Source organism: Condylura cristata, unplaced genomic scaffold (genome assembly GCF_000260355.1).
Source record: "Condylura cristata isolate star-nosed mole 26May11 unplaced genomic scaffold, ConCri1.0 scaffold00020, whole genome shotgun sequence".
NCBI lineage: Eukaryota > Metazoa > Chordata > Mammalia > Eulipotyphla > Talpidae > Condylura > Condylura cristata.
In genome coordinates, this window is record NW_004567121.1 from 34,656,683 (window position 1) to 34,684,364 (window position 27,682).

At 45.7% G+C, this 27,682-nt stretch overlaps 1 protein-coding gene across 1 annotated transcript in view; it reads left to right on the forward strand.

Annotated features, from left to right (window-relative positions):
- The window catches only part of NBAS (neuroblastoma amplified sequence), a 227,094-nt gene that overhangs the window by 58,649 nt on the left and 140,763 nt on the right, over positions 1-27,682 (forward strand). The window contains exons 15-21 of the mRNA XM_004686434.2: positions 428-685; positions 1,310-1,435; positions 4,061-4,212; positions 5,311-5,448; positions 5,708-5,786; positions 11,740-11,844; positions 12,195-12,331. Coding sequence (XP_004686491.1) covers positions 428-685; positions 1,310-1,435; positions 4,061-4,212; positions 5,311-5,448; positions 5,708-5,786; positions 11,740-11,844; positions 12,195-12,331 — 995 coding nt within the window. The remainder of the gene's footprint in view (positions 1-427; positions 686-1,309; positions 1,436-4,060; positions 4,213-5,310; positions 5,449-5,707; positions 5,787-11,739; positions 11,845-12,194; positions 12,332-27,682) is intronic.

Sequence of the window (27,682 nt, forward strand, 5' to 3'; positions counted from 1 at the left end):
ATAAAGCAGCAATAAACATGGGGGTGCAGGTATCTTTTTCAATCAGTGTTTTTGTGTCTTCTGGGTAGATACCTAGGAGTGGGATGGCTGGGTCGTAGGGAAGCTCCATGTTTAGCAGTTTGAGGAACCTCCAAACAGAGAACTGACATTTTCAACCCCCTTGTTTCCCTGCGCTAGTTCCAGACCAGTGTTTATGAGGCTGCGCGCCCTGTGGGCTCACACTTGCCAGCTTGTGCCCTCTGCATTTCTCTGCCACTGGCAGCGGGGATGTTTGTTGCTGAGTCCTGTGGACTCTATTGTTAGTCTCAATCACAGGACCGATGTACTGACTCAAACCAGCGTACAACTAAAAATGTTTTCTCATTAATGCTGAGAACTTGTCTCTAGTCCCTCACCGTCAATTTAACACCCTCTTTTTTCAACTTAGTGTGAGATTAAACTTGCCCCCAAACGATCTCGCCTGGAGGCGAGGAGTGGAGAAGAAGATGAAGGTGACGAGGACTCTGATTCCGACCAGGAAACGTCAGTCAAGGCCCGCTACTTCGGGTACGTCAAGCAGGGCCTGTACTTGGTGACAGAGATGGAGCGGTTCGCCCCGCCCCGCAAGCGCCCGCGCACCATCACCAAGAACTACCGGCTCGTGAGCTTGCGCTCGACCACCCCGGAGGAGCTGTACCAGAGGAAGGTGAGTGGCGGGGTGGCGCCGTGTCGGCGGCCCGGGGAGAAGCTCACTCTCCAAAGAAGGGGGCATCTAAGAGGGCGCTGGCTCGGCTGACCCGTCACAGGGCGTTTGGAAGCAAGGCCGGCCTCTGGCTGACGCATCGGGTGAGACAGTGGGGGAACCGTGGGCGTCCGCTTGGCCTCTCCAGCTTGGCGCGGCCTCCGTCCTGGCGGCCGCTCTTCCAGGAGAGCTGCCTGCTCGGGCCCCAGAGGCGACGGACTCGCCTCGCAGGCCGGTGGCCGGGGAGGCCGACCAGACCGGCGCTATGTGTCCCGCTCCTGGTGCTGTTCCTGGTGTCCCTGGCGCAGCCGCGGGCCGGAGCCGGCCTATGTGCTCTGCTGGTTCTGCTGGCTTTTTACAGGTCTGAACTTGCATTTGGTCTTCTGTCTCCCGGGATAGTGCCCAAAAAGCGCCCGATTCCCCTGCCCTTCAGAATGGGGGTGAGCCGCAGGTGCCGTCGTGCTCCCAGGCACAGCCGGGCTGCTAGCGGAGCCCACCAGGCTGGGGGCGCTTCAGGGGTCACGGCATCGCAGCGGCACCAGCTGTGTCAGTACAGCGACGCTGCTGTGTCCTTTCCCTCCTTCACAGATTGAAAGTGAGGAGTACGAGGAAGCCTTGTCCCTGGCGCAGACCTACGGCCTGGACACTGACCTGGTGTACCAGAGGCAGTGGAGGAAGTCGGCGGTCAACGTGGCCTCCATCCAGAACTACCTGGTATGTTTCCGTCTTTTGGAATGTGGTGACGCTCCAGCCTGCAGACCGTCTTCTGGTTGCTGTGCTTCACTGTATCGAAGGGGATTTTCCTCACCCTGGAAAAATGATCTTGTTACCAAGCTCTGCTGGCCTAAATACTGGCAACACAGTGGCGTCCCTGGGCCTGGCCTGTTCTTGCCCTGACTCCATCTCGTTCCCGTTCTTCACCCCCATCATCAGGGGCACGACAGGAGCCTGAACCACATGGCAGTTTGAACAGGCAGAGTTTTTATATGGAGAATTAGTTTTCATACTGAAAGAGTCACTAACATGGTGAAGAGAACTTTAGGGAATGCTCTAGGCCTGAGGAACACGCCCAGGGAAGGAACAGACTTGGGAGGAAGGCTTCTTCCCCAGGTTGGGAGCCGGCCTCACTGGACAGGGCGGGCACAGCTGCTTGGCTGGAAGAGAAGTCCTCAGGGTTGCCTTTGGCCGCGTGTCCATACCTGTCAGGGGGAGGGGAGGACGCTGGGGTGGGATAGACAGGCGTGGCGGATGCCCGTGGTGGGGGACAGTGCGCTGAGCTTAGGGGACAGGTGAGCAGGAAACCCTGACCAGCATGAGGACGGCTCAGGGTTGGCAGGTAAGTGACCAGGGCCAGGACTGGGGCTGGAAAGGAAAGACTCCCACTGACCCCTCGCAGGCACCTGAGAATTTTGCTGGGAAGGAATCTGCCCACCGCAGTGCCCCTGGGACTCAACGGGAACCTGTCCTCAGTTGGAGGAAAGGGGGTGGAAGCCCCGGTGAGTGTCCCCTGCAGGCACTGCTGGCTGCCAGGCCACCTAGGAGAGGGGTGGGGGTGGGTGGCCAGAGTACATCTTCGGGAAACCAGCGCCTTCCCGGCGGCAGTGGCTCTCCAGCGTCCTCTGTGGATAGATCTTAGTACTGCGTTGCTTTCTAAGGAACGGGCCCCCACCCCTAGCGGGCTGTGAAGGGGGCTGGGAGATCAGGGCAGTAGGAGGTGACACATCAAAGTTGCTGCCACCTTTGTGACCAGGCGGTTGAACACACTTTTATAAGGGTGTGACTTCTCACCTGACATTTAGAAAGGAAAATACCTTTTTATTTGGATGAGTCTAAGAAATGTTCTTAGAAAAACTCCGAATTGTTTTTCCAGAAAAATTTTGTGCACAACTAATTCAAAAACATAATTTGTGAAAGGTGCATGTGAGAAGTTGATTTTGCAACCAAACAGAAAGGTAATCTATTCATATAAGTAACACATCAGATGTGAGAGAACATGAGAGAGAATGGGGAAAAAAGAAAAAAAAAACCCAGAAGATGGCAAAGTTGCTTGTATCGACTGGAGTGTCAGATGCTAAACCCATCCTGCTTCCTGGGTAGCCAGGGCAGAGTCCTCGCGGGCACGTCCACCCACGTGGTGACTTCTGGAACACAGTGAAGGGCACCTTTGGTCTTTGAAGGTGCTGACTGGTGTTAGTAGAGACCAAGAAAGCACTTTTTTTTTTTTATAATTGGGGAAAATACTTAGTTTGGCTAAATACATAGGCAGTTTAGAGTTGGAGCACCAGACAAGTAAAGCTGGGCACACAGGAAGGTTTCTGTCCACGGGGTGGCACCCCGGGAGGGTGGCAATCCGGATAGGTCCTGGTGATGGACGATGTCACGTGTCAAAGATACTTTGAGTGGGGATTTGAAAGGGTTCAAGTCACCCTTCAGTGACTGTGAAAATGGGGACTTATGTGGAGAAAGGTGGATTTGGATTCAGGAAAATGTTGAGACCTTTGTTGGCTTAGGCTTTTAGAGGTTTGGGGAACTGTTGTGGAACTTTGACTTTGGAGGTGCAGAGGAAGAGGGTGCAATGGAGTGCAGGGGAAGTGGGGTGGGGAGCCCCGCTAGGGCCAGGTGCTCTGTGGTGCTGAGGGGTCGACAGGGCACAGGGAGCTCGCGGGCGCTGGGGAAAGAGCTGATGCCATGGAGCAGGGGAGGAGCCGCGCTGGGGGTCGAGCTTATTTCCGGTTTGTGAGCACAGTGACTTTCTCGGGTCAGGACGAGCCAAGGCTTTTGAACGCAGCTGGCAGAAATGGTTAGACGGGAAGAACAGGCCTTCGGTCTTGTCAAAGGCCAGCAGACCTTGGTTTTAGGGTTCAGTTGTGGTCTGCACCTGAATGCCCGATGTGGCTCGCAGCCAGGCACATGCAGCCCGGTGTGCTGCGCCCGCTGTTTTGTTTCCGGGCTCAGCTGCTGGTGTAAGTGGGGCCTAGCTCACCTTGTCCTCCCGCTTCTGCTCTTTGCTACACAGGCCAGGCTATACAGGCCACGTGCAAGCTGAAGAACAGCTGTTAAAGTGTGGAAAGATCCGTTTTGTTTCCAGAAAGGAACACCGAGCTTTGTGTCTCTGTTGCATTAGAAGAGAGAGAGCAGTTGGATTCACATTTCCTGCGTGCAACTCTAATTACCTGCGTGCAATGAAGGCGTTTGCGCTTTTTCAGCACCTGCCCACGTGTGGCCGAGTGCCTGGGCCCGACTCTCCGTCAGGGGCAGCCTTACTGCTTCAGAAGGCGTCGTCAGGCGTGCTCAAGTGGCTTAGGTTCTTTCATGATTCTTTTATGTTTTTGTACCTAGAGTAAAATAAAGAAACGATCCTGGGTTCTTCACGAGTGTTTGGAAAGAGTTCCTGAAAACGTGGATGCCGCAAAAGAGCTCCTCCAGTATGGACTAACAGGCACAGACCTGGAAGCTCTTTTAGCAATAGGAAAAGGAACAGATGACGGCAGGTGGGTTCCAGAAGGACTTGGCTTCAAAAGTAAAGGTGGTTTTGTGAAAAACGTTTAAGCTGAGACCTTGGGAAGGGTAAACATCCCTTGATTTGGGTTATTCTGTGGCAAAACAGCTGCCTTTGATCAGTGTTTTTCCATCTGAGGCCAGCTTGTTATGGCCATACATAGCATAAGCTCATGCACGTTTGTGTGGATGGCTTGATGCCGAGGAATGAACGCCTGCTACAAACACGACCGTCCTAAGGTGGGGGCTGAAGGTACACACCTGGGTGTAGTTCCAGGTAAGACAAGTTCCAGCTTCCTCTACTTTCTCTGTAGCTTCAGACCTTAACAGAATCACTTTGATGCTGTCTTGTGACAGCACCTCTAACTTTTAATCACTGTAAGGAGTCAGTAATAAAGTTTATAGCAAGAGACATTGATCATCAGCTTTTTGATACTTCTCTGAGATACAGATATGATACACTCTCTGCCAAGTGCATGATATCAATGAGACTGACAGTCGTCACTTTTTTTTATTCATTATCTATTCATACAGAACTGGAATACAGGCCAGAGGTGTAGGGGCCGTGAGAGGCTTCACCAGAGACAGAGTGGGGAGCAGAACAGGCCGACTGACAAAGTCCACTGCTGAGGGGAGCAGCGGGCAGGTCAGGAGAGGTCTGCCGCACAATGTGGCCACCTCCCTGGGGTGGGGATCAAACTCACGCTGAAGTGGCTCTTAGTGCTGTATTTTAACCCGCTGCGTCACCAGGGAGGGCCCCAGTCATCACTTTTTCAGGCCTAAAATCGAAGCCATACAAGTGAGCTCTGGGCAGAATCTTCCCATAGACTGTTTGACAGTGGGTAAATATCACCTCGCATGTTTTCCTTTCCTGCAATATTATTAGTATTTCCATATGTGATGATTATGGCTGACTTCTTGCCCATTTTTGGATATAATGAATAAATCACTTTTTTTTTTTTGCAATTGCAAAAGCTTTCTTTTAAATTGGAAATTTGCTTAATAATACAATCTGCTAAAGGTGTGGAGTGTGTCTCTTTCATTGCCTGAAATTAGAAATTGATCAAAACAGACTTGCCATTCTCTGGCAGATTTGCACTACCTGGTGAGATAGATGTGGATGGCCTTTCCTACGAGGACCTTTCTCCGGCCGATGAGGGACCTGCCAAGAGGAGAAAGGAGGAGCACGAGAAGAGACGAGAATTGCTGAAATTAGTGAACTTTTCCAAGTAAGTGATTTAGTACTGTTTGCTTGATAATTCTGGTAAAAGTAACTAGTCATGTAAGCATGTTCTAGACTAGCGATAATGGCTTTAAACTGCTTCAGCAACTTAAATGCATTTGATACTATTTTGCTTTTGTGCTCCTGTGTGCTGTTCAGTGAGTATCAGGCCCACGGGGTTATTGATCATTTTTATTTTGTTCTAACTCATAGTGCTTCTTGCTTTTGTGTAAGTCTGAGCGGTCTGATACAGTTATTCAAAACAGGTTGACACTGGAACAAAAGGAGCTTTGCCGCTGTAGACTGAAATTGCTGACTTACTTAGATCGGCTTGCAACGTATGAGGTAAGCGGCCGTTTTGTTCAAACGGACCAATTATGCGCATGTGACCTGTTGTAAACTCTGTGACTCCCCTAACCCCTAATATTTTGGTCATTAGAATGATGTGGGAAGAGTCTGTTTTATACAGAAGTAGTTTCTCTTGGGCCCCGTACAGTGAGGTCGAGAGTCCATGACAGGCGACCCTCTCGTCGGCCTGAGGCCCACCTCTGTTTGCTAGCTCTGTCCTGCTTTTATTATTTTCATTTGCCATGCTGATTTTAAAGTTGCTCTATGTCTTACAAGTAAGATTCCTTATATCTGCTTGTTAGTTGCCTACATCCGCCTCTACTACCAAATTTCAGTATGTGCTGGGTTTTAATGATTCTAATATGAATATTTCTGACTCTTTATTTTAATGATTTGTTAATGAATTGAACTTGGCTGATTTAACTTTGATCATAACTATGGCCCTAAGTAGATGGTTGAACTATGTGTGTCTTCAGGGGTGCAGAAGTGTCCCCATGGTGGGCATTTTAAGAGTACTCTGTACGCGAGCGCCAATTCCTGTGTTGTGAAAGGTGTGAGCAGACGGCTTTGCAGCAAACGTAGTTTACAGGGCTTTTTCACCGGAGCGGCGTAACTGAAGTCACTTGGCCCCAAACGTCAATCTCAAACCTTTGAAGGTTGACCCCACTTGTTTTCACTTCCTCAGTCTTTGTTCACCTCTCTTTTGCAGGCATAATTCTTTGCTTTTGGTGCTGACACATAGTAGGCATTCAGTAGAGGTCACTGTGATAGTGCCCGTCCCCAGCACTAGGCTTCCACCCAGTATGAAGTATTTACCACTGCTGAGACCTGCAGTCCAGTCCAAAAGCATTTAACCCATGCCCGACCCTCTACCGTAACAGAAATGTTTTTAAATAAAAATACTCGTGACACTAGATGCTATTTCTGTGGCTATTAGAGAACATGGTAGTATATTTCACACAGCGGTGGTACAAAAAGTTGCTGATAGTTTTTTTTTTTTACTGTCAGTACTGTAACTTTGACGGTTGGGTTGTCATATTGTCTTAAAACATGCTCCTTTATTATCATTTTGTTGTGGTAACATTGCTTTACAGCACTGTCAATATTCAGAGGCGGGTCGCACCTCTTCAGATGCCTGTCACCTCCCTGCACGTACCACCAAGGACCCCGCAGTCCTCTGCCACAGTCCAGGGACCCTTCCCCACTTTACCCTCAGTCCTCACCTACCCGGCTAGCAGCCGCGTTTTGCAGTCAGACTTCCAGGGCTTGCTCGGCTAGTGTATGTGTTCTTTGTTTTGCTTCTTTGTGTTCTGTGTGTGCCTGTAAGCGTCTGTGTTTGTCTCCTTCGGGTCTCCTTGAGGTCGCATAATCATCCCTGGTTTTATCTGTGTTGTCACAAATAGCAAGGTTTTCTCTCTTTTTTTTTTTTTTTGCTAGCTGAGGAGTATCCCATAGTGTGTATATGCCACATCATTTTTTAAAAATATTTATTTATTTATGCATACAGAACTGGGGTACAGGCCAGAGGGGCAGGGGCAGTGAGAGGATTCATCAGGGACAGAGCGGGGAGCAGAACAGGCCGACTGATGAAGTGCACTGCTGAGGGGAGCAGCGGGCGGTCAGGAGAGGTCTGCTGCACCATGTGGGTCAGCTCCTGGGCGGGGATCGAACTCATGCTGAAGTGGCTTCAGCTTTTTAGTGCTGTGCTGTAACCCGCTGCGCCCCCAGGGAGGGCCCTTTATATGCCACATCTTAATCCTCTCACTCAACTCTCGGCACTTGGGTTGTTTCTGTGCCTCGGCTGTGGTAGATAAGTGCTGTGGTGAATGCACGCGTGCACACACCCGCCTCCTTCGAGTCTGCACTCTCACGTTGTGGTAGATACTGGGAGTGCAGTTGCTGACTGATGTGTAGGGCTACTTTGAATACTTTCAGCAACCCCGCCTACTGTTTTCCACAGGGGCCGGCCCCGTCTCCATTCCCACCCGCAGTGCCGGGCTCCTTTTACCCACAGCCTCCCTGGCCCTTGTTCCTCGGCCACCCTCACGGATGGGGGGTGGCGTGTTGCTACGCTCTTGGTTAGTGATCCCTGGTGGCGGGTGACGAGCGCCTTCCTGCCGGTGGCCGTCTGTAGGTTTTCTTTGGAAAGTGGCTGTTTAACTCTGCCCCATTTTTGGATGGATTTTTTTCTTTTTGTTTTCTTTGTTTTGAGTTTTCTGAGTTCTTTGTGGATCTTGGGTATTAGCTCCTTGTCAGATGTATGTTGTGCAAATGTTTTCTCCCATTCAGTAGTGTATCTTTTTGTTTTAATGATAGTTTCTTTTGTGCGAAGAAGCTTAAAGCATATTCTTTTGTTATGTCTCAGTGCTGCGATGTCTGAGGTAATACACACAAACACAGTGTGAACTGCAGAAGTCATCGAAGATACAGCTTATTACTTTTATATTTAACCTTACTTTGACCAATGATCAGATGTTAAAAGTAAAAGTTCCATGAACATGTTCAATTTGACTATCCAGTCAATTTCCTTTTATTATTCTTTAGTTATTGAATTGCTGTTTCCTACTTGACAGTAATAAGTACATTTATTATAACATAGTAATAGTGACATTTAAAGTATTTATTGAGGCTATATTTTTGTAGAATCAATCTCAGCTTTTGAAAAATAGGTGAAGTTGATTAATTTGGTTGTTAAAACTTAGAAATGAGGATGTTCAGATATAGTAGCTACCCAGCCAGCAAGTCGTAGAGACAGATGGTCATTTTAATCACAGGACATGGCTTGTTTTATTCATTCTGTGATAAATGAGAAAAAAATGGGTTCATTTGAATTTTCCATCCTGTACACCAGATATTATGTCAGTATTGGAGGTAGAGAGATGAGCAAGTAATAGTCCTCGAGAAGTCCTCATTATGTGGCAGTAAGTGATGGTGACGAAGGTCTGATGGATCGATGAGGGAGCATAACGGAGAAAAAACATTAAATGTTTCCTGGGTATGTCTACATAGGAAGTAATATTTCAAGCAGTCCTGAAGAAAGGGAGGCGGGGGCCTGGGAGCGTGGGAGGGGCCGTGAGGATGGGAGCTCGTGATGGTGAGCTTCTCTGCGTGTGCTGCTGGGTCTCTCGAGCTCAGGATGGCACCTGGATGGCCAAGGAGTCTGGTGTGTGTTTGCTGAAGGAACAGGTAGGCTCGAGGATGCCTCGGTCAGTAGCCACATCTTCGCTGTGGACACACTTCTCACCAGTCATTATCTTACATACTCAATCCAGATTATTTCTCAGCGTCCTTTGAGGCAGGTAGTACTATCCTTCCAGCCACATGGGTATGAACACTGAGACTCAGGGAGGGAAGTATTTGCCTCAATGAGCAGGAAGCCAGAGCCCGGAGCTAGGTCTCCCGTCCTGAAGCCTGTGATCATGAAGGGAGGCAGGGGGCTGGGAGTGAGGTGAGGGGCCCTGAGGGTGGGAACTCCGTGAAGGTGAGCTGCATAAAGACGGCCCCGGGGCGTGAAGGAAGATGGCAGATGGCACGCTCCTCAGCAGGCCAGCTAGTCAGGGCCGCAGGCTGTGGGGGCCGCAGAGCAAAGGCCGGAGATATAGCTAGAAGGTTGTGGCTGTCTTCTGAAGGTTCGTTCCTGCTGTGTCAGGAGTCGAATTTTCATCAGAGGTTGAGCAAGTTTAGGAAAGAAAGGGAAGTCGGGGGAAGACTGGCTGCGGGCAGCTCTTTCAAGGCACATGGCGAGGGGCAGCGTAGGAGGTAAGTGGCTAGAGGCAGCAGTGAGACGAAAGCTTTTTTAACAGAAGGTACAAGTAGGGTTTGTATGTTAACGGGAATAAACCAGAAGGGGGTGGGAGGAAGTTTTTGGAAGCGGAAAGATAGTGGTGGATTACAGAAAAGGAAGGAACGGAAGCCACAGCGCTGGTGGTTTTCAGGGTCTTTTAGTAGCAGTTAAATATGTTTTCTGTTGTCACTGAAGGAGGTGAAGGCGTGTCACAGATTGGGTGGATATCCCAACAACTTTTGTTTGAAAAGAGACATTGTGTCCAATTGTGTAGATTCAAAAAGAGCATGTCCGGCAAGCTTTGCGGGTGAGGAGGGGGTGAAAGGCCATAGGACCCGCGGAGGTGGGCGGGAACGAAGAGCCTGGAGAGGTGCCACCGGCCTGGGGAGCGTCTTCGGGAACGGAGCAGCACTGGGGGGCCCTGCGGGTCTGTTTGCACGCTGTCTTGAATTTATCAGTTTTTAGCTTTTTGCTATATAGGGTTTCAGAGCCCGAAAGCATAGCGGACAGTGCTGAACCGACGCGCGCTCCCTGTCCCCTCACCGCCTCCACCCGGTGCTGCTTTCTCGCAGGTGTTCAGAGCAAGCCGCTGCGCGTGTTACTTTGCCCTTAAGTCGTTCCACATCTCCAGCAGGCGGGGTTAACCCTAACCGACCACTGCTGCGTACCCCAGTGCTTAGCTGTCCTCGGGCTCTTCTGTGCGCACTTGGCGTTCGCGTTTCCCAGGATGCCTGACAGGGGCTCTTTCACGGCGGTTCATGTGAATCAGGATCTTAGTGAGGTTGAGGTCTTCGGATTAAACTGAGGACTGTCGGCTTGGTTTTGTGATACGTTCTTATAGTCACAGTTCCTCGTTTGGTTTGATTTGGGCTGATGCGTTGCCGGGTGAATATGATAAAGGGGAGAAAGCACAGGACTACAACCTTTTCTTTCTCTCTCTGTTGCGCTTGTGAGAGGAGATGAGAGACTTTCAGGGGGACAGAAAGTGAAAGAAGGCAGGTCAGCAGGTGGGATGCCTGGGGCAGGCTGAGGAATTCCCAGCTGGCACCCACGGGCATGTGGGGGCAAGGGAGCACGGTCCAGGCCCAGCGTGGCCTCCGTGCCCCGAGAGCGCCTTCTTGTGGGTGATGGGCCTGGTGCCTGTGCCCCGAGTGTGTGGCCCAGGGCATGTGGCGAGTGACTTCGGGTGAGGACTCAGGACGGGAACCTGGCGGCCTCCTGTGGCTCCGGGCCTGCTCCGGGTGCTGGGCCACCCACTCTTCAGACGCACGTTCCCACATCCTGACTCATCAGTTCCGCGCACCCCTGGCTTCCTTCCATTCCACTCAGTCTTCCTGGGAGTCATTTCCCCCGGGTGAGACACCTGCCCGCTGGGCAGCTGCTTTGAGAAACCCGCAGCCCTAGTTCTGCCATGCAGCCCTAGTTCTGCCATGCGCGGCCCCCTCAGCCTCCACCCCTCTCATCTCCAGACGCGTCCTCAGCTGCCGCTTTCCCTTGCAGTAAACCACTTCGTGTCCTGGACGGCTGGTCGTGTGGCGCGGGCCCAGCGTCACGCAGATGAAGGGCCTCGCACTGGCAGATGCCATGTCTGACCTCAGTGTTGTCTGTGTTTTAGCTTCCGAGTCACTCTGGAACTTCCCGGAACTAATTATGTTATTTCTCGCTTCCCTTTGCTTGTTCCTTTGGGTTGTTTTCTCACCAGTTCTAAGCTCTTGCAGAGCAGGGACATGTACTTACTGTTCGTTGTATTATTGCTGCCTGCCATGGCGCCCCAACACATAGTAACTGCTCGATAAATATCTTTTGAAGTGGGTGGTTCTCACACATTTTGTATAAACTGCCCCAGCAGCCGGGAGGCCAGTGAGGCTCACCTGGTCAGTGCAGCTGCATCGCTGTGCGCGGCTGTCACTTATTTCACCTGGTTGCCCTGCTGCTGATTTTACTGCCTGTGTCATTGGCTTCTGTACTTAAAAAAAATTAGCAGTGTTTATACTAGAGCATTTTCAAAATAATGGCAAGAATGCAGATGTAGTGCTTTAGTTCGCAGTTTATGGCTTAATTAATTCAGGCTTTGTTTATTTAGGTAGGCAGAGTTGTAAAGGTTTTTAATATTTTCTTGTCACCCATATTTAAAAGCCTTTTCATTAAATCATTGTTTCCCCTCAGGAAATCCTAGGAGGGCCTCATTCATCTCAACAGAGATATGACGCTGAATACTTTAAGAAGTTCAGAAATCAGAATATTGTTCTCTCAGCAAGAACTTATGCTCGGGTAATTTCTTTTCTGTAAATAAAATTGTTATGGTTATTAACGCTTTCTGAATCTCTGAGCCATGCAGTTAATGGACTCACATGCCTAGACCATCATTTCCTATTTGTCACAGTGTTAGTAAGTGTCAAGAAAAGAGATTCTTACTTATAAATATTATTCATCATTCAAAGTTTTAAAAATAGACAATTTTTATAGCATTCAACTGAGAAGTGTGATCTAGACTAGCAACGATCAGGAGTGTTTCAAGCCCTTCACGAGCAGGTGAATTTTAGGTTTTTAAATGTAGTCTTGCAGCCGTTTCTTTATTTCTAAGATTTGCCTTAGAAACTGCTCCCTTGCCTTTTATACAGGAAAGTGACGTCCAGGCCCTGGAAATTCTGTTCACCTACCATGGAGCCGACCTGCTTCCTCATCGCCTTGCGATTCTCTCCAACTTCCCGGAGACCACTTCCCCACATGAGTATTCTGTTTTGCTGCCTGAAGCCTGGTAGGTGACTCAAAGCCCATGTTTTTGTTTTGTTTTATGTTGGACACTTTAACAGCATAATCTATGCGACTTTTTCTGATTACAGAATTACTTCTAACTTATTTTTAAGTAGTCCTTCCTCAGAAAGTCTAGCAGAACTGGCTCATCTTGACCTCATGGCCAATAACTGTCCTTTTTGTGTGTGAAGGCCAGCAGAGTTGACTGAACAGAATTTGTTGTTCATTTTCTGTTTATTTAGAAAATAGATCTAACCTGAATAAAAATGACTTTTTTTTTTCCCTACTGTAAACTGTCAGCATAGAGAAAAGGCTGTTGTCTCTTAAATACTTCCTGTCATTTCTTCCTAAATTTGAGTGCAGTTAGTACTGTCTTCTCATGATTGCTCAGATGAATATCTGACTTTAACCTGAAATGTCTGTGTTGGTTTGCAAGACAGCTTTCCACTGGTGTTCCATGAGCTATCCCTTTCCTGTAGTCTCGTAACCTTTTGTCCAGCCTTATAGTGTGACACCTCATGGCTTATCCTTGTCAGTCACTTCTGTTCCTGCCTTTCTGTCTTCTTTAACAAACACTCAATCTTAAACCCAAAACTAACTCTGAAATCAGAGCGCCTCCCCTGGGTTCTCCAGAAATGTCTGCTAGTGGGTAAGTCAGGTTGCTCTTGGCCACTTGATGTCCTGAAGGAGAGGAGCAAAGTCTGTTCCTACCTGTTACTGGAGGGTGCCAGGTTAGTGCCCTGCTAGGGCTTCCTCAGCCTCAACCGCTATGTTAGCCCACCACTGTAGCCTGTACCCTTTTGCCCTGGTTAAGTTTTACTCCAGGGGACACAAAGATCAGTAAGCTGTCTGATAGAAACCCTGGCTTGGGAAATGTCTTCTCTGAATACGGAGTGCTCATTTTTGGGTCGGTGAACACCAGTGGCTGGCTTGTTGGAAAGAGCATCCCATTCTTTTTTGATCCGCTTGCTCAGGCCCTTCATACGCCTGGCATGGGAGAAATCCTGGTGGGAGGTTTTGGATGAGTAGAGCCCATCACTGCCATTTCTTACCATCTTTATCAGTCACCATAATTTTTGGTAGAGATTTTTTTTTTTAAATGGAAGAGATAAATGTTTTGACTTTTTATGTTTCTGATGCCTGTAACACATTTTGGAAAGATTATTCAAGCTCTTTCCTTTATGCCTTTTTTCTGTTATAAATACCTACTAGAACGACGAACGCGGTCTGTGCATGACGTGGTATTCCGAACAGTTGTCTGTTGCAACAGTAAAGCATGGTTAGGGGTAAAGCATCGACTCTAGAGCCAGGTTGCCTGGGTTGGTGACCTTGGGTAAGTGTCTCAACTGCACCTCAGTCTTTTCACCTGTGAAACAGGAACAACTCTAACTCTTACTTCTTAGTGTCGTGAGAATCACTGAGTCCCTGAGCAAAAGCAGAGGACAGTGACACCAAGCAAGTGCTGCCTCAGTGCTGGCTCTTTCTGGTGCAGAATTGTCAGAAGGCCTTGGCTTTGCGCGTTTGTATATGTCAGTTCCTTATTGTCTGAAGCTTCTTATTGAATTAGTTTCATAATCACAGAAAGTCGCGAAAATAATTCAGAGTTCCTATGTCCTGCTTTCTTTATGCATACTCATGGCGCATTTGTTCAAACTAAGAAATTACTGTGGAGCGTTTAGCTCTGCATCTACCTCCCCGGAAACCGCAGCACTGTGCCAAAGCAATCATGTCGTTAAAGCCACAGGGGTTAATGAGGAAAACGGGGCTAGTCACCCAGCATTCAAAAACTGTTCAGTGGAACCGAATTGGGAATTTAATAAATATTAGTTTTTGTATATGCTAGCTGGTCAAGAAACATGTAAATATTAGCTGCAGCGATTTTCCCTGTAAAGACGTGAGAACGGCTTTGCGTGTGGAGCGTGTGTGTGCCCAAGGAACTGCAGCTTGGGGGGCGGGCGGCGCACCAGCAGGCCTCCCCCTTGGTCCGACCCAGCCCCTTGGGGGGGTGTCCACCTGTGCGTGCTGACGTCGTCCGGCCATGCAGCTCTCTGTTCCCCTGTCGTTTCTTGGGGATGAAGTTGTGCTTCAGCGAATGCGGACTCTGCCCCTGTTGTCCCCTCATATATCGACTCACCGGAACAAATCTGCATTTTCAAAACATGAGTGGGGAGCGCCCTGCACAGTGCTGTAAGCTAAGCTGCAGATTACTTGGGTTTAGCCAGTTTTCCTGCTAGTGCTCTTTTTTTGGTTCAGTAGCTTGTCCAGGACATCAGTGCATTTGAGGTCATTCACTTGCAATACGTGGAAGTAAATTCTGTTGCTCAGTATCTGTCAGTCAAAGAATTCCTTACGTATCTAGACTGGCAATGAAAATTGATACTGATATTAAAATTAATATTTATACATTTTTCGATTATGTCTAGAATCAACAAAGAAAGATTGAATTATTTTTGGTGTATTTTGGGATACTGAAATATTCAAAATATTTTATAGTGTAAGTGGCAGTACTGTTTTGGAAATAGGATATCCAGAACACCTCATTCTTTTCATCCCAGACAAGCTGTCCCTGTAGTAAGCTGGCCCTCTGTTTGCTTGTGAACGTTAAGTTCAGTTGGGTTACTTGCTGATCAAAAGTCTGACCGGAGAAGCGGCTCTCCCTTGAGACGGACTGTACTCATCTGAACCCTGCATGTGTGTCTATAAGCTTCATTTTCTTTCATGACTTGATGTTGGTGTGAATTATTTGTTGACTTATCATGGGTCCCTTTTGTCAGTTACCGAGGAATTTGTGCGACATCATCATGACGCTGGGACATTCAGCCCCCGTGTGGAGAGCGTGCAGGGTGTCAGCCTGCTCTTGAGTCTGGGTCCACCCAGTCCCGAGACAGCAGCACCTTGGCACTGAAGAAAGCAAGTTTCTGGCTTCCTGACTTAGAACAACCTTGTAGATAGTCTGATAAATTGTATGACAAGCCAACCAGGTCTCCCGCCCGGTAACTGCAGACCCAGGCCCTTGTGGGCTTGTCGGCCCCTGCTGGCCCGGAGTCTGTTATTCCTGGTTTTCTTAGGGTGTTGTCCCTTTTGCGCTCTGTCCCATGTGACACTGCAGCAGAAACACCAGGGTACCGAGATGTTTTCTCATTCCCCTTTCTCATGGGATGGTGTCATCAGGTGAATAAGCTTTGCAGTCTTCTCAATAAGTGGTTGTCATGTACCCAAAGCTGCAGGTCCTTTGTGTGACCAGTTTGGAGCGTGTTTTTCTGTTTTCAGAGGTTGACAGCATCTGGTGGCATGTTTCAATTTTTTTCTTTTAAAGATTTATTTATGCATACAAGAACTGGGGTACAGGCTAGAGGTGTGGGAGTGAGAGGATTCACCAGAGACAGAGTGGGGAGCAGGACAGGCAGATCACTGAAATACACCGCTAAGGGGAGCAGCAGGGGAGATAGGAGAGGTCTGCTGCGCCCTGTGGGTCAGCTCCCTGGCTGGGGATCGAATTCAGGCTGCGGTGCTGACACTCAACCCCTCGCACCACTAGAGAAGCCCACGCTGGCCTGTTTTCTTAATTACAGGCTATACTAGCCCACATCGCATCCTGAAGTGCAGGGAGCAGTGGTGGAGTGGAGAGCTTGCAGCGGTGCTGATGACTGAGGGATGAGTCGTTGTTGTTATATGAAGAGTTTGGAAAACACAAGGGGTGCGTGTGGCACAGTAAATAAGGTGCGGCCAAAACATTCTTGAACCAAAAAACAGTCTGGAGAGAAACCTGCCTGACTTTTCAGGTGCAAGCAAGGTGGCTGCTGGCTGGCTCGCCCCAGTCCTGCTCAGAGGCATGCCCGCGTCTTCTGTGCATGCCTTAGCTGTCTTTTTGACTGTTAGCATAAGTTCTACTTAATAGATTTACCATCTTGACCATTTTTCATTGTACATTTCAGCACATTCAGTGTTGTACAGTTTCCAGAACTCTCTTTATCTTGTGGAACAGACTCAGTGCCATTAAATAACAACTCTTCATTCGCCCTTCACTCCAGGCTCTGACAACCACTCACTCACCCACTGTTCTGTTTCTGTCTCGATGAATTTGATTATGCAGTATTTGTCCTTTTGTGATTGGCTTATTTCACTTAGCCTAAAGCTTGATCTACTTTCAGTGAAATTACTATTATAATTAGATGAAATTCACAGTGGCTTGCACCTGTCGGTCATGTTTCTACTTAATGCTGTGAAAGTTTTTCATAGATAAAGATGGATTCTGGTTGGAGGCAGACGGCTACGTAACCGTTCCGGCTGCTTGCTTATGGAGAACCTGTTCTTCATCTGTGGGTAACACACGGGTGTCCAGACTGAAGGGAGCCGTGAACCGCTCTTCGAAATGCACTGTCTTGGGTTTGAAAAGCCAAACATGGAGACTTTTCCTATCATTTCAACAACACAGAACTGATGTTCTAAGAACAGAGTACCAACATTCATTTCATTGAAGCTCTTAAGAGGGCAAACTTAGTGTTAGTCAGATGGGCTTACTTTCCAACTTAAATCATTAACACAGAATTTACTTCTAAAAAGGTGAGGCTCCCCTATTCACCTTCACAATTGAAAGGCAGAGAGAGCACTGGCTGCACTTTCAGTTTCTTGTTGAAGATGTTTTAAAAATTGACACAAGCTGTGTTTTCTCAGAGGTGAAAGATTTGGAACTACCATTGTTATTAAAGTTGACTCTCAGCTGTTTCCCATTTAGAAGGTAAGTTATTATTGTTTGGTTGACTTCCCCCCCCCCCTTTTTTTCTTGTGAGGCAATAGAAAACATTACCACGCTGACTTACTTGACTAGTTTCATAGTTATGAAGATAGTCTGGAAATTTTCCTCCTGTAAGACACTTCTTAATGTTTCTTGCAAAAGATATTTGATTTTTGAATTTAACTGTTCTTAGAGAAATGTATGACTGGTTAATGAGTTCATGTGAAGCTAATTTAGAGATGAAGCATTTCTAAGTGACTTCATCTTATTTTCATCAAACTGTTTAAAGTTAGTAGAAGAGTCAAAAAATTTGTGTTTTATTTTAATAAAAAATTAGGTGACACTTGTATTGCACCCACAGGCCTGTGGCTACAGTGTGAGTTAGATGTGACCCTGTTCACAGTAAATTACAGTTTACTTGGGAAGACGGCACAGCTTGGATCTAGACAAAACTTACAAAATATGTGTCACAGGGAGTATAGGTGGCTTCAGAGATGGGAGACTTTACTTTCTGTTTCACTGATGATAAATCAGGGAACTTTCTTGGAGGAGATAAGTTTGATCTAGGACTTGAAAGTTGAGTATATTTTTGATGTTGGAAAGAGCAGTTAAAATATGTAAACTAAAGTTGTTCTCCCCTCCCCCGCCCACCCTTAAATTCTGCTTGCATGGAACAGTAAATTGCTTTACATTTTAGACTTGAAATAAATGTTTGGCTTTCTGGGGTGAAGGCCATGGAAAGGGGTATGGAGAGTACTTCCCAGAGTGGGATATAGGGGCCTTTTCAGAACCCCGAGTCCCCTGGCGTTTGGATCAGGAAAGAAAGGCCTGATCCCTGTCCCTGGGGACAGTGTCTGGCAGACAGGGGGGTGACTGGCGGACACGGCTCCTGGGACTGGGCCTGGGCCTACTTTAGGTCTTGACTTAGTTTTTTTTTTTTTTTTTTAAAGATTTATTTATTTGTTCACAGAGAACTGGGGCACAAGCCAGAGGTGCAGGGGTGGTGGGAGGCTTCACCAGGGACAGAGTGGGGAGCAGAACAGGCAGATCGACGAAGGACACTGCTCAGGGGAGCAGCGGGCAGGCCAGGAGAGGTCTGCCGCTCCATGTGGGTCACCTCGGGGCGGGAATTGAACTCACACTGAAGTGGCTGTGGCCAGCTTGCACCATTAGGGAGGGCCTTGACTTAGTTGGTTCTTATCTTTCTGTTTTCTCAAAACAACAAAATGGATTTAGAGCAAGTTCTTTGATTAAGTAGGTGGAAGTGAGTATTACATGAGAGTAACTTCTGTGGGCCCTGAAGTCTGTCGATAATTGGTGTTTGTTCTGTCCGTGGCCCTCTAAGGGGGCTGACGAGATGAAAGTGCGCTGGTGTGTGATTCATTCCTCTCAGACTCAACAAGCAGTTCATTATATGGGACTTTTAAAATTTACTAACCAATTTTATGTTTCCCATATAATTCTCACAGCATGTTTATTATGAGATAAGCAGAAAAGGATTATTACTCTGTTCTCAGGGTGAAATGCTTTAGAGGCATTAGTGAAATATGTCTTGAATAGGCAATTACTTAAAGAATACATTATCACTTTAGTGGTTATGTAACTATCATCAGATGTTTTTAATGTGGTTTAATACAGTTTAAAGTTCTGGTTTTATTTGAAATTAAGAACTCTGAGAGGGTTTTTCCCCCACACCTAATTAGTGTTTCCTTAATAATCTTTTTCTAGAGTCAGCATTACCTCATCATTCGGTATCATGGAAACGATACCTTCATGGAAATAGGATTCTTTTTCTTTCTTCATTTTCTTCCAAACTTCAAATACCTTAACTAATAATTTCAGAACATGTGATCCATAAGTAGATTATAACATCTTCAGAACGGTTGAATTACCTCAGGGAACTAGTCCCTATAATTCTTTTTGATCACCCAATGTCTTTTCCAGTCAGGATTTCATTAATATGTAAATACTTGTCTGTAACAGCAGTGAATCTTTTTATCACACTATATTTAATTAACATATAAATAACCCTGTGAGACCCTTTCCCCAATTTCTGATATAGGGAAGCCTGTTTAAATGTTGTATCTGCAGTAAGTGAAAGTTTATTAAGAATCAAATCAGTGTTTTGCAGACAAAGGGATGTGTCATTTTAAGAAGTGTTTTGGCCCCATTGCAGATCATTTCATGGAATCCTTAAGCTTAGATGTTATGCATAAGAACTATGAGGAAACATGACTTCTACAAGTGTGGCGCTCATGCCGTGACTAGGGGAAGGCGTGGCGTGGTGCCGGGGAGGCAGGAAAGTGCTTTCATAGGTGGGCGGGTGCCGCAGTCTGGTACCTGCAGCCGTGCGCTTTTTGGGAAGTCACTTTTCTGAGCTCCAGTCTCTTCAGGTGTGCAGTGGGGAAGGTGTAGGGAGGTTGCGATGCGTCAGTAACTTCAGAGCTGACGTCGAGCGAAGGTCCTGCCACCCGATTGGTGTTCGGTAGGTAGCAGCCGTGGTGTGACTGGGCGGTGGCTGAGCATTATTAGCACCAGCAGCAGTCAGCTTTTGGTACGTGTTAGTAGGGACGTCACACTCTGTATGGCTGATCTCGGTCTCACGTACAGTAAGTCGGCCTGCCGAAGACCGGGGAGCCATCGCAAAATGACGAGGGATATTCCTCCCCGTGCACGAGCTGTGATTCCTCATCTGGGAAGCGCCTCTCCTGGTGTCATTCCCCGACATTCCTTACTTCTGCTCAAAAAGTGGCTTAGTGGGCACTGATTCAGATGAAGTTGAAGTTTTTTTCTTTTTTTTTTGAATTAAAGATAGAGGAAAATGAACACATCATAAGTGTTCAACCTGATGAGTTTTCACTTGGTGAACAAGATTAAGAAGCAGACATTCCCAACATCCGATCTGACGTTTTGTTTTTCTAAAAAAATGTGTTGCAAGCAGACTTCTTGTAGACAGTATGTAGTTGAACCTTGCTGTTTTCTCCTACCTGCCATGTCTGGGGGATTCAGGCCTGTTACTCCTTTCAGCGTGACTTTGCTCCCTCGCCAGCCCCAGGACACAGACTCCGCTCTCGGGCTCTGCTGACTTGTGCTCAGTACTTGATCCAGTCTCATAGGTCATTTCTTCCGTTTCTCCACACGTGCCTGCCCCTGTTTTACTATGGCTACTTTGTTACTCTGTTTTTAAAAGCTATTAATCTTTTTTTTATCTTCTATAGTTTCTATTACTATTTCCCATAGCATTTTTTTTTTTTTTTTATTTCAGAGAATGAAATTTTCACTCTCAGGACTTAGATTTGGGTATTTCTAATTTTCTCTTTTTCTTTGTGGACTGGTTTAAGACAATGATTTTCCTCTTGTCCAGGGACCATCGTTTCCTACTGTTTTGCATGCATTTCTTACTGGAAGCCGGACTTTTAGGTTTGTTCCGACCACTGTTGTCACGGAACATACTTTGTCTTTTCCATGATGTGAAGTTTTATTTAACTATACTGCCCGAGTTTCGTCAGCCGGCTTCCTTCACACTCGATAGTTTACTTCTCTTTGCAGCTGATCAAAATGGATTTCCAAACTTGCAATGGGTTAAAGTAATCTGTAACAGGACTTCTCAGTGAAAATTATAGACAGTGGCCCTTCATCTCAGATATATTTATTTGCTATTGTTTCTTCTTTGTGGATCATCTGGAGCCTGTATTTATTCCAGGGTCAATTCCTTTCCCCCTTCTTGGACTCCCAGTTCTAGCTTTGTGAATGAGTGTTTATGATGTAGTGAAGAATCTGTACAACAAAATGTGATACCTTCAGATTCTACGGTGTTGTGCAAGCTGTCTCGTTTACCATCTCTAGTTAGCAGCCACAAAGGCGTAAGAATGGCCTGCTCTGGGGGCGCCTGAAGCATGCCGCCTGTGGGAGGGGCACCCCCTCCGATCCCCTCCCACTCCGGGGCTCGGCTTCTCCACTTGTGACGGCCTGTCAGCCTGCAGTGTGATGGGCCTCCACGCAGACCTGGTGATGCAAAGGCTGAAAATAGGCCCAGACGACGGCGTCTGGGAGCAGAGAACCTTGCGTATTTCTTTGTTTATTAAAAGCTTAGGAAAGCACATTCCTTTCTAGCTGTAAATATCCGTGTGTTTTGGGGGTAGGTTTGATTTTTTTTTTTTTTTTGAAAACGTGTTCATCCATCTAATCTTTAGTCTGTCCATGTGTCTGTCCAGTATTTCGTGAGGTTTAAATGAATGTCATGACTTCAATATTAGGTCTTATTCTTAGTGCACTTGCACTAAAAATAGAAAGATGACTGGAGCTTCGAAGGAGCTGTAAAGGAGCAAGACACAAATAATTGTAATTCAGTGCAGTGATACATGCAGGCTTCAGTAAGATGAAGCCAGGCTGGAGCTTGGTCCGGGAACATCACCGAAGGACGATGCTTTATTTTATTCCCCTAATGTGCATGCCTCGACTTACGCACTTAGGACGTTATAAACTTGCGCGTGAGCCTGCGCGCTTCGGTCCAGTTTAATGAGGTCAAAGTGCTGTATTTATCACTTGTGGTTTTTCCCTTTAAGTATCTTATATCCACGTCTTTTCTCCCTACTGTTATTATACAACTTGGTTTCCAAAACATTATTTTTTCCTTACTACGTGGAGTTTTTCAAAAAATAGGTCACACAGAGCTTCATTTCAGAAAGAAGGGTTAAATTAATGGCTGATTCACGGTAGGCCTGTGGAGTTAAAGTGCCCCTACTCTGGGAGACGTGGGCACTGCGGCAAGTTTATTATTCTGTACGTTTTACCGTTTGTTTAATTTTTCTTAATTCTTAAGCGTTTTTCCATTTTCTCATTATTTCTTTTTAAGACTTCTGATATTAGGAATATAGAAACTATCCATGAATCTGTTCATACCGGTCATTTATATATTCATTCATTCAATAAGCTAGTGTGGTTTACTTGCCCACAAGTTCGTAAGTGAAATATATAATTTATGGGGCGTTTGTATACATTCAGTGGAAATTACTCATATGACTGCTGTGCATATAACATAGCTATGAACTGTGACATAGACAGAAAGGAGCATTTATAAGAAAGGAATACTTACTTTTATTTTTAGGGATATTTACTTTTAATAGGAAAATTTTCTGTGAGCACCTTGAGAAAGTAATACATAAGAACTTCAGGAAAATATTAGAATATCCCGTAGATAATATCATAAAGTTAAATGGGAGGGAGTAAATGCCAGAAGAGTTATCAGCTTTTAAGTAGTGAGGATTTATAACAGGTAGACAGCGCTGTGGTCTGAAATGATGAGCAAAGCATCTGTGAGAACTGGGAATTTGAGTTGGAAAGGGCGAGGATCCAGGGGGTGGAATATTTATAATTTGTCAGAGTAGGGACTCTGGAGCCAGATTCCTGGGGTTCAGATCTTAGGTGCAGCTTTCTAGCTGTGTGACTGAACAAGTTACTAGCTTGTTTCTGCCTTATCTACTGGAAAATAAGAAAGATAATATGATCTCTTTCCCAGGACTGCTAAATTTCTACCATATTTACCTCTCCCTGCTTAGAATTTTACACTTGTGCCCACACATATTAAGGACCATGTAAGTATCAGCCATAGGCTGGGTGAAGTTAGATAACTCTATGGGTCAAGTGCAAAATGTGCATTGGGCGAGGCAGGAGGCAGGGGTGTGGCGACCCTGCAGGGTGACCATGAGGAAATCAGTGTTCTCATGACCTGGGCTCTGCACAGTCATGATTTGTGCTGCTGTTAAATTTTTTTTTGTTGGTACGATTGAAAGGGAGGTGGTAAAACACTTTACTTTTCTAGTCCTTTTGCTCAAACTCTTCTAGTACTGTAACCTTCTAGAAGATCAAGTTTAACAATGCACATTAACACCATTCAGGAAACATTTTGGTACATTTAATTAGTTTTCGTAGCTGAGTAGTTCAGATGTCACATACTTTTATCTTTGTTCTGGGTTGTTTTCTGGTTTAATTAATAAATGACAGGAGATATATCAAAGTCTTGTTGTCTCGTAGTGTGACACAGAGATCTCGATACTACTCTCCCTAATGGTTCTTTGTCAGGCGAGGTAGCAGACAATTGGGAGTGAAATTGACTGGGTTTCTTTCATTTTACTCCCCTTTGGGTGGTTTTGGGCTCTCCATTTTGCATTTGTCATCAACTTTTAGTTGACGCTTGGGCTTCATATCTTTCAGTATTTATATGAAATACTCCTTCACAGCATGAAATACAGGCAACTCTGTATTTCGTTTGATTACTATGCATGAAAGTTATTATCCACCCATTTTAAGTTGAGCCCTATTTTCCATTGATGCAATATGATAAATAGGGAAGGCATCACAACAGTAATAAGGTGTATGCTTATAAATATTTGTTATGCGTATAATGCCAAATGCTCAGTGTAAAAATTGCTTCATAAATGATTTGTTGGGGGACTTTCAAATACCTGTTAACATGTCGGGCATTGAAACTGGGCTTAGGCTGCCTCTTTTATTCTTGTAACTTGCCTCAGCATAGATGAGGCATCTCCCATTGTTTTTGGACTGTCAGTTTCTCTTTTTCAAAATGAGGATTGTCTGTTCAGCGGGTCAGTGATGGTGGTGGTGGGCTAGAGGCAGTTTTATATCAGTATTCATCTGCTGCCTTTCTGGTTGGCATTTAAACACCTTTAGGAAGCACAACTTTTCAACGTACTTAATTAACTGTTCTGGAAAATTCTTCACTGGTTCTGCATTGAAGTTTGTGACTTTCCCTTCACTGGTAATGATTTTGCAAATTAGGTCCCCTTTGAAATAAATCATCCTTTACCCATGGTTAAAATTTAGTTTCAAACTTGGCTTTAAGTGGTTGTAAGAGAGCCGGTGACTTGCAGAAATTGTTGTTTATTTCTGCCTCATAAATCAGCTCATCACTGTCTTATTGCTGTGTTGCTGCACTGCCAGGTGCCACGCTCACAGGCTGGTATTAGGGGAGTTCATTGCTGTTGGTAGGTGTTTGTAAATATAATCATTGATGAGATGATTATTATAGCATTACAATTTATCATAATGTAGCTCTTGAAAGTCAGCCAGCCACGTGTATTTGTATCACTACCCATGAAAACCAGCTTGCTGGTGCTAATGCTGCTGTGGTGACTGAGTCTTGTGCTGTGTACCAGGTTCTGTGCGAACAGATTTATTCTCTCCAAGTCCAGCTGAGGTTAATATGGTTGTTACCCCCATTTCATGAGGAAGTGAAGGAACAGGTAGATTGACTAGTCTGCTCTAGGTCACCCAGAGCTGCTGGCTGCAGGTCAGACTTCTAAGAGAATCCTCGTCATTAGCATGGGTTAGAATTCAGGAAAACACCTGCTCCCACCTTGCGTGCATTTGGCATTTACTAAATAGACGAGCCAGGTGGGTCTAGAGATGAAGCCAGGTGGCAGGAGGAGACACAGGGCTGGGTGCTGGGTTCTTACACCTGTCTCTGCCGCATGCCCGGTGTCCGAGCAGAGGGAACATTTCAGGATGCCTTACTCATGCCTGCCATTTTCAAATCACTTATTACAGAAGTCGAATCCCATTGGTCCTAGGAGAACTCTGAATGATGATGTCAGGGAGCTTTTCTTCTACTTCTGAGTGCTGACTAGTCTCTGGATGAATTTCCCACTGAGTTTCAGATAGTTTGACTTGTTTGCCTATGAAAACCACCATGTAGTTATACATGTAGGCCCAAATGATTATTATTATTTTGGTCCTTATCAGAACATTTTCTTCTATGCTCAATAATGGGAATAAATAGAACTTCACATCTTAAACTAGTGCGTAGAAGGTGGCAATTAGTAGCAATACACTGTCTATTTAGGCTTTTGTTTGCAAGGCTTAGAACATGAATAAAAGAACTTTTGGTAAGTTTATTCTTGACAAAATTTCTTTGAAACAAAACATTTATAGATAGTGTGAGAAATAATTGGTGAGGGAATAGTTGAACATAATAGAACTTGTTATATTCATCCTTTCCTGCTGACAGATAAATATTAACTTCGAATGAAACCAGCAAAGGTTATTGTTTGGAATAAAACAACAAACTGGGTTCTAATATAAAGAATCCTAAAATTAAGCAAAAGCGGCCAATATTTTGTAAAGAGATAATTGAAGTTTACCGTGTGGGGATGATGACGCATGCACATTTGAAGATTTTCCAAGTAGAAGCAATTGAAGAAAAAGATGAAAGTCTGTGAAAATATTTTGTGTTATAGAATTTGGATTCAGAATATAAATTTTGCAGCTAACCACATTTTCTACAGTTCTTTAGAAGGAACAATATATTTTCTAAGGTTTTACGAACCACAACTTTACCTCACTTATTTAGTGATTTACATGACTGATATTTTTGGCATGAACAGAATTAAAGGAAAAGAATTAAGTATTCCTCTGAATTCTGTTATCTTGTGAAAGAATAAGCAACTAAAATTTGGCCATTTTAAAATAAAGGTAATGACAGGATTAATCATGTATTTTAAAGTGAAAAAGTGGTGAGATTGGGGAAGTCCGATGACATGCCCACTGTCTACATTTGTCCCCGACAGTGACTATCAAGGCTCTGAGTGAACTGCCTGTGTTGAGGCTGGTTTTACATCTTGCTTTAAATGCATCTTATACACATGAGCAGCCATCGTGGGCCGTCAGAATTCAGGGCTGGGCCAGCCCACTGTGCTCTCCCATCTGGGCCCAGCCCCGACCTGGTGGCTCCTGTGCCTTGGCAGGGCATGAGGGGATGAGGGTGGGGCTGTGTCCCGGGGTCTGGGGGCACTGTGCTGGCTGCAGGTAGCAGCTTTAAATTCTGTGTGGTTGCACTTTAAACCTGGCTCTGTCGTTTATTAGCTTTATGAAGACGAATGAGCAAGTGAACTTGGTTTCCTCATTACAATCTAAGGGAAATAACATCTCCTATCACAGTACTTGGGCAGGTCTGTCTGAGGCACTGACTGTGAAAGCAGCTGAAGGTGATTGTTGCTGACCATGGCTGACATAGTCATGCTGGACTGTTAGAGTCTGTGCTGACCAGCTGTGTTGGGAAAATGTGGCAAAAATACTAAGACTTCAGACCTACCTTGTGGCGTGAGCTTCTGAGAAGAACTTATCTATGATACATGTTTTCATAAAAACTGAGGTGTTTGTTACCCATTACTGTTCATTGAAGCATAAATGAAGTTTTACAACTTTGTTTTTTAGATAAAAAAATCAATTTTTTTGCCAAATGTCTGCCACCATTGCTAATTTTAATGATAACTTGTATCTAATTATACTACCTTGTATAGAAAATACGAATCTTAACTTGTGATATATTTTTAAGAAATTCTTTCAGAAAATATTTGTGTAGTTTATAGAACCGTGTCTTCTTTAAATAGCAAAAGGCAGTTCATTGCTGTGATTTATTCCTTCGTTGGAACACTGAGCACTATCATCATCAGTGTCTCCAAATGTGTTCTCTCTTAGCTTCATTCACTGGTCTGTGGCAAAATGTTAGTTATGGACATGGAAGAAGATAAAATTGTTTTTCATTTGACCACAAATGAAGTAGTGTGCTGGAGGCACCCTTCTACATAATCATCTGTATGGGCCATGTAGTTAAACACGTGAACCCAAATGTCATAGGAAATGTATCTTCCGGTGCTTAGTTTGCTAGGCCAGTACATGTTACCTCAAGAGCAGGTGAAATCTTGGGCTTTAATCAAGTGGTCTATTGCATTCTTTTTCTGTGTATCCAGTGGGGAACTTTGACCTTGGATAACTTGCTTCAGTAGTGCTCAGTGCATTTCCACACCCACCTCAGGGCTTCCTGCCACCCTTTTCTGCTCTGACACGCTGCAGTGGCCTCCTGTTACCTGCCATTGAAGGCTTGTCTCTTCATCACCATTATTTTCAAACATTTATGCAGTTTATGAAGGACAAAATATAGTCTAATAATATACGAAAGTACAGTCCTTTGGGGCTATGATGAGTTTCAGGAGAAATCTATAGCACTGATGCTTAGACATGTGAGAGAAAGTGTTTTTATGGAACTATAGAACTAAGGTAGCTCAATGTTGTTTTTAAATTTTTGGTTTTGTTATTAATCCAGTTTCAGTGGTTCCTGTGGACGTGTGGGGTGGGAGAGGTAGCAGGACCTGGCGGCCCTCACTCTCGGAGCCGCACGTCCGCCTGCACAGCCAGGGAGCGCCGAGGTGGCTGCCTTCCCCTGGCCGCAGGCCCGGTGCTGACTCACTGCCGCGACGTGGTCATACTGTCTTTTCCTTTTTCGTTTATTCTTGATTCTCTCCAACCAGACCTTCTTTTCGCCTCCTTTACATTTTCTTATCCTCTTTTCCTGACGTTTTTAATCTGGGGAGTCGTTTCTTCAGTCTTGCCGTGACTCGGCTTTCCGGTCTGTGCTGTGTCTAACAGGGAAGCTGGCAGCTGTGTGTGGCTCTTCAAACTTTGATTAACGTTGAATAAAAGTTTAAATAACCTAGATTTCTTCCTTAGTGCCAGTAGCCACATTTCAGGTGCTCACTCTGTTTACATGTCGCCAGTGGCGACTGTATCGGGTAACGCGTTGCGGACATCCCCATGCCCTCAGGA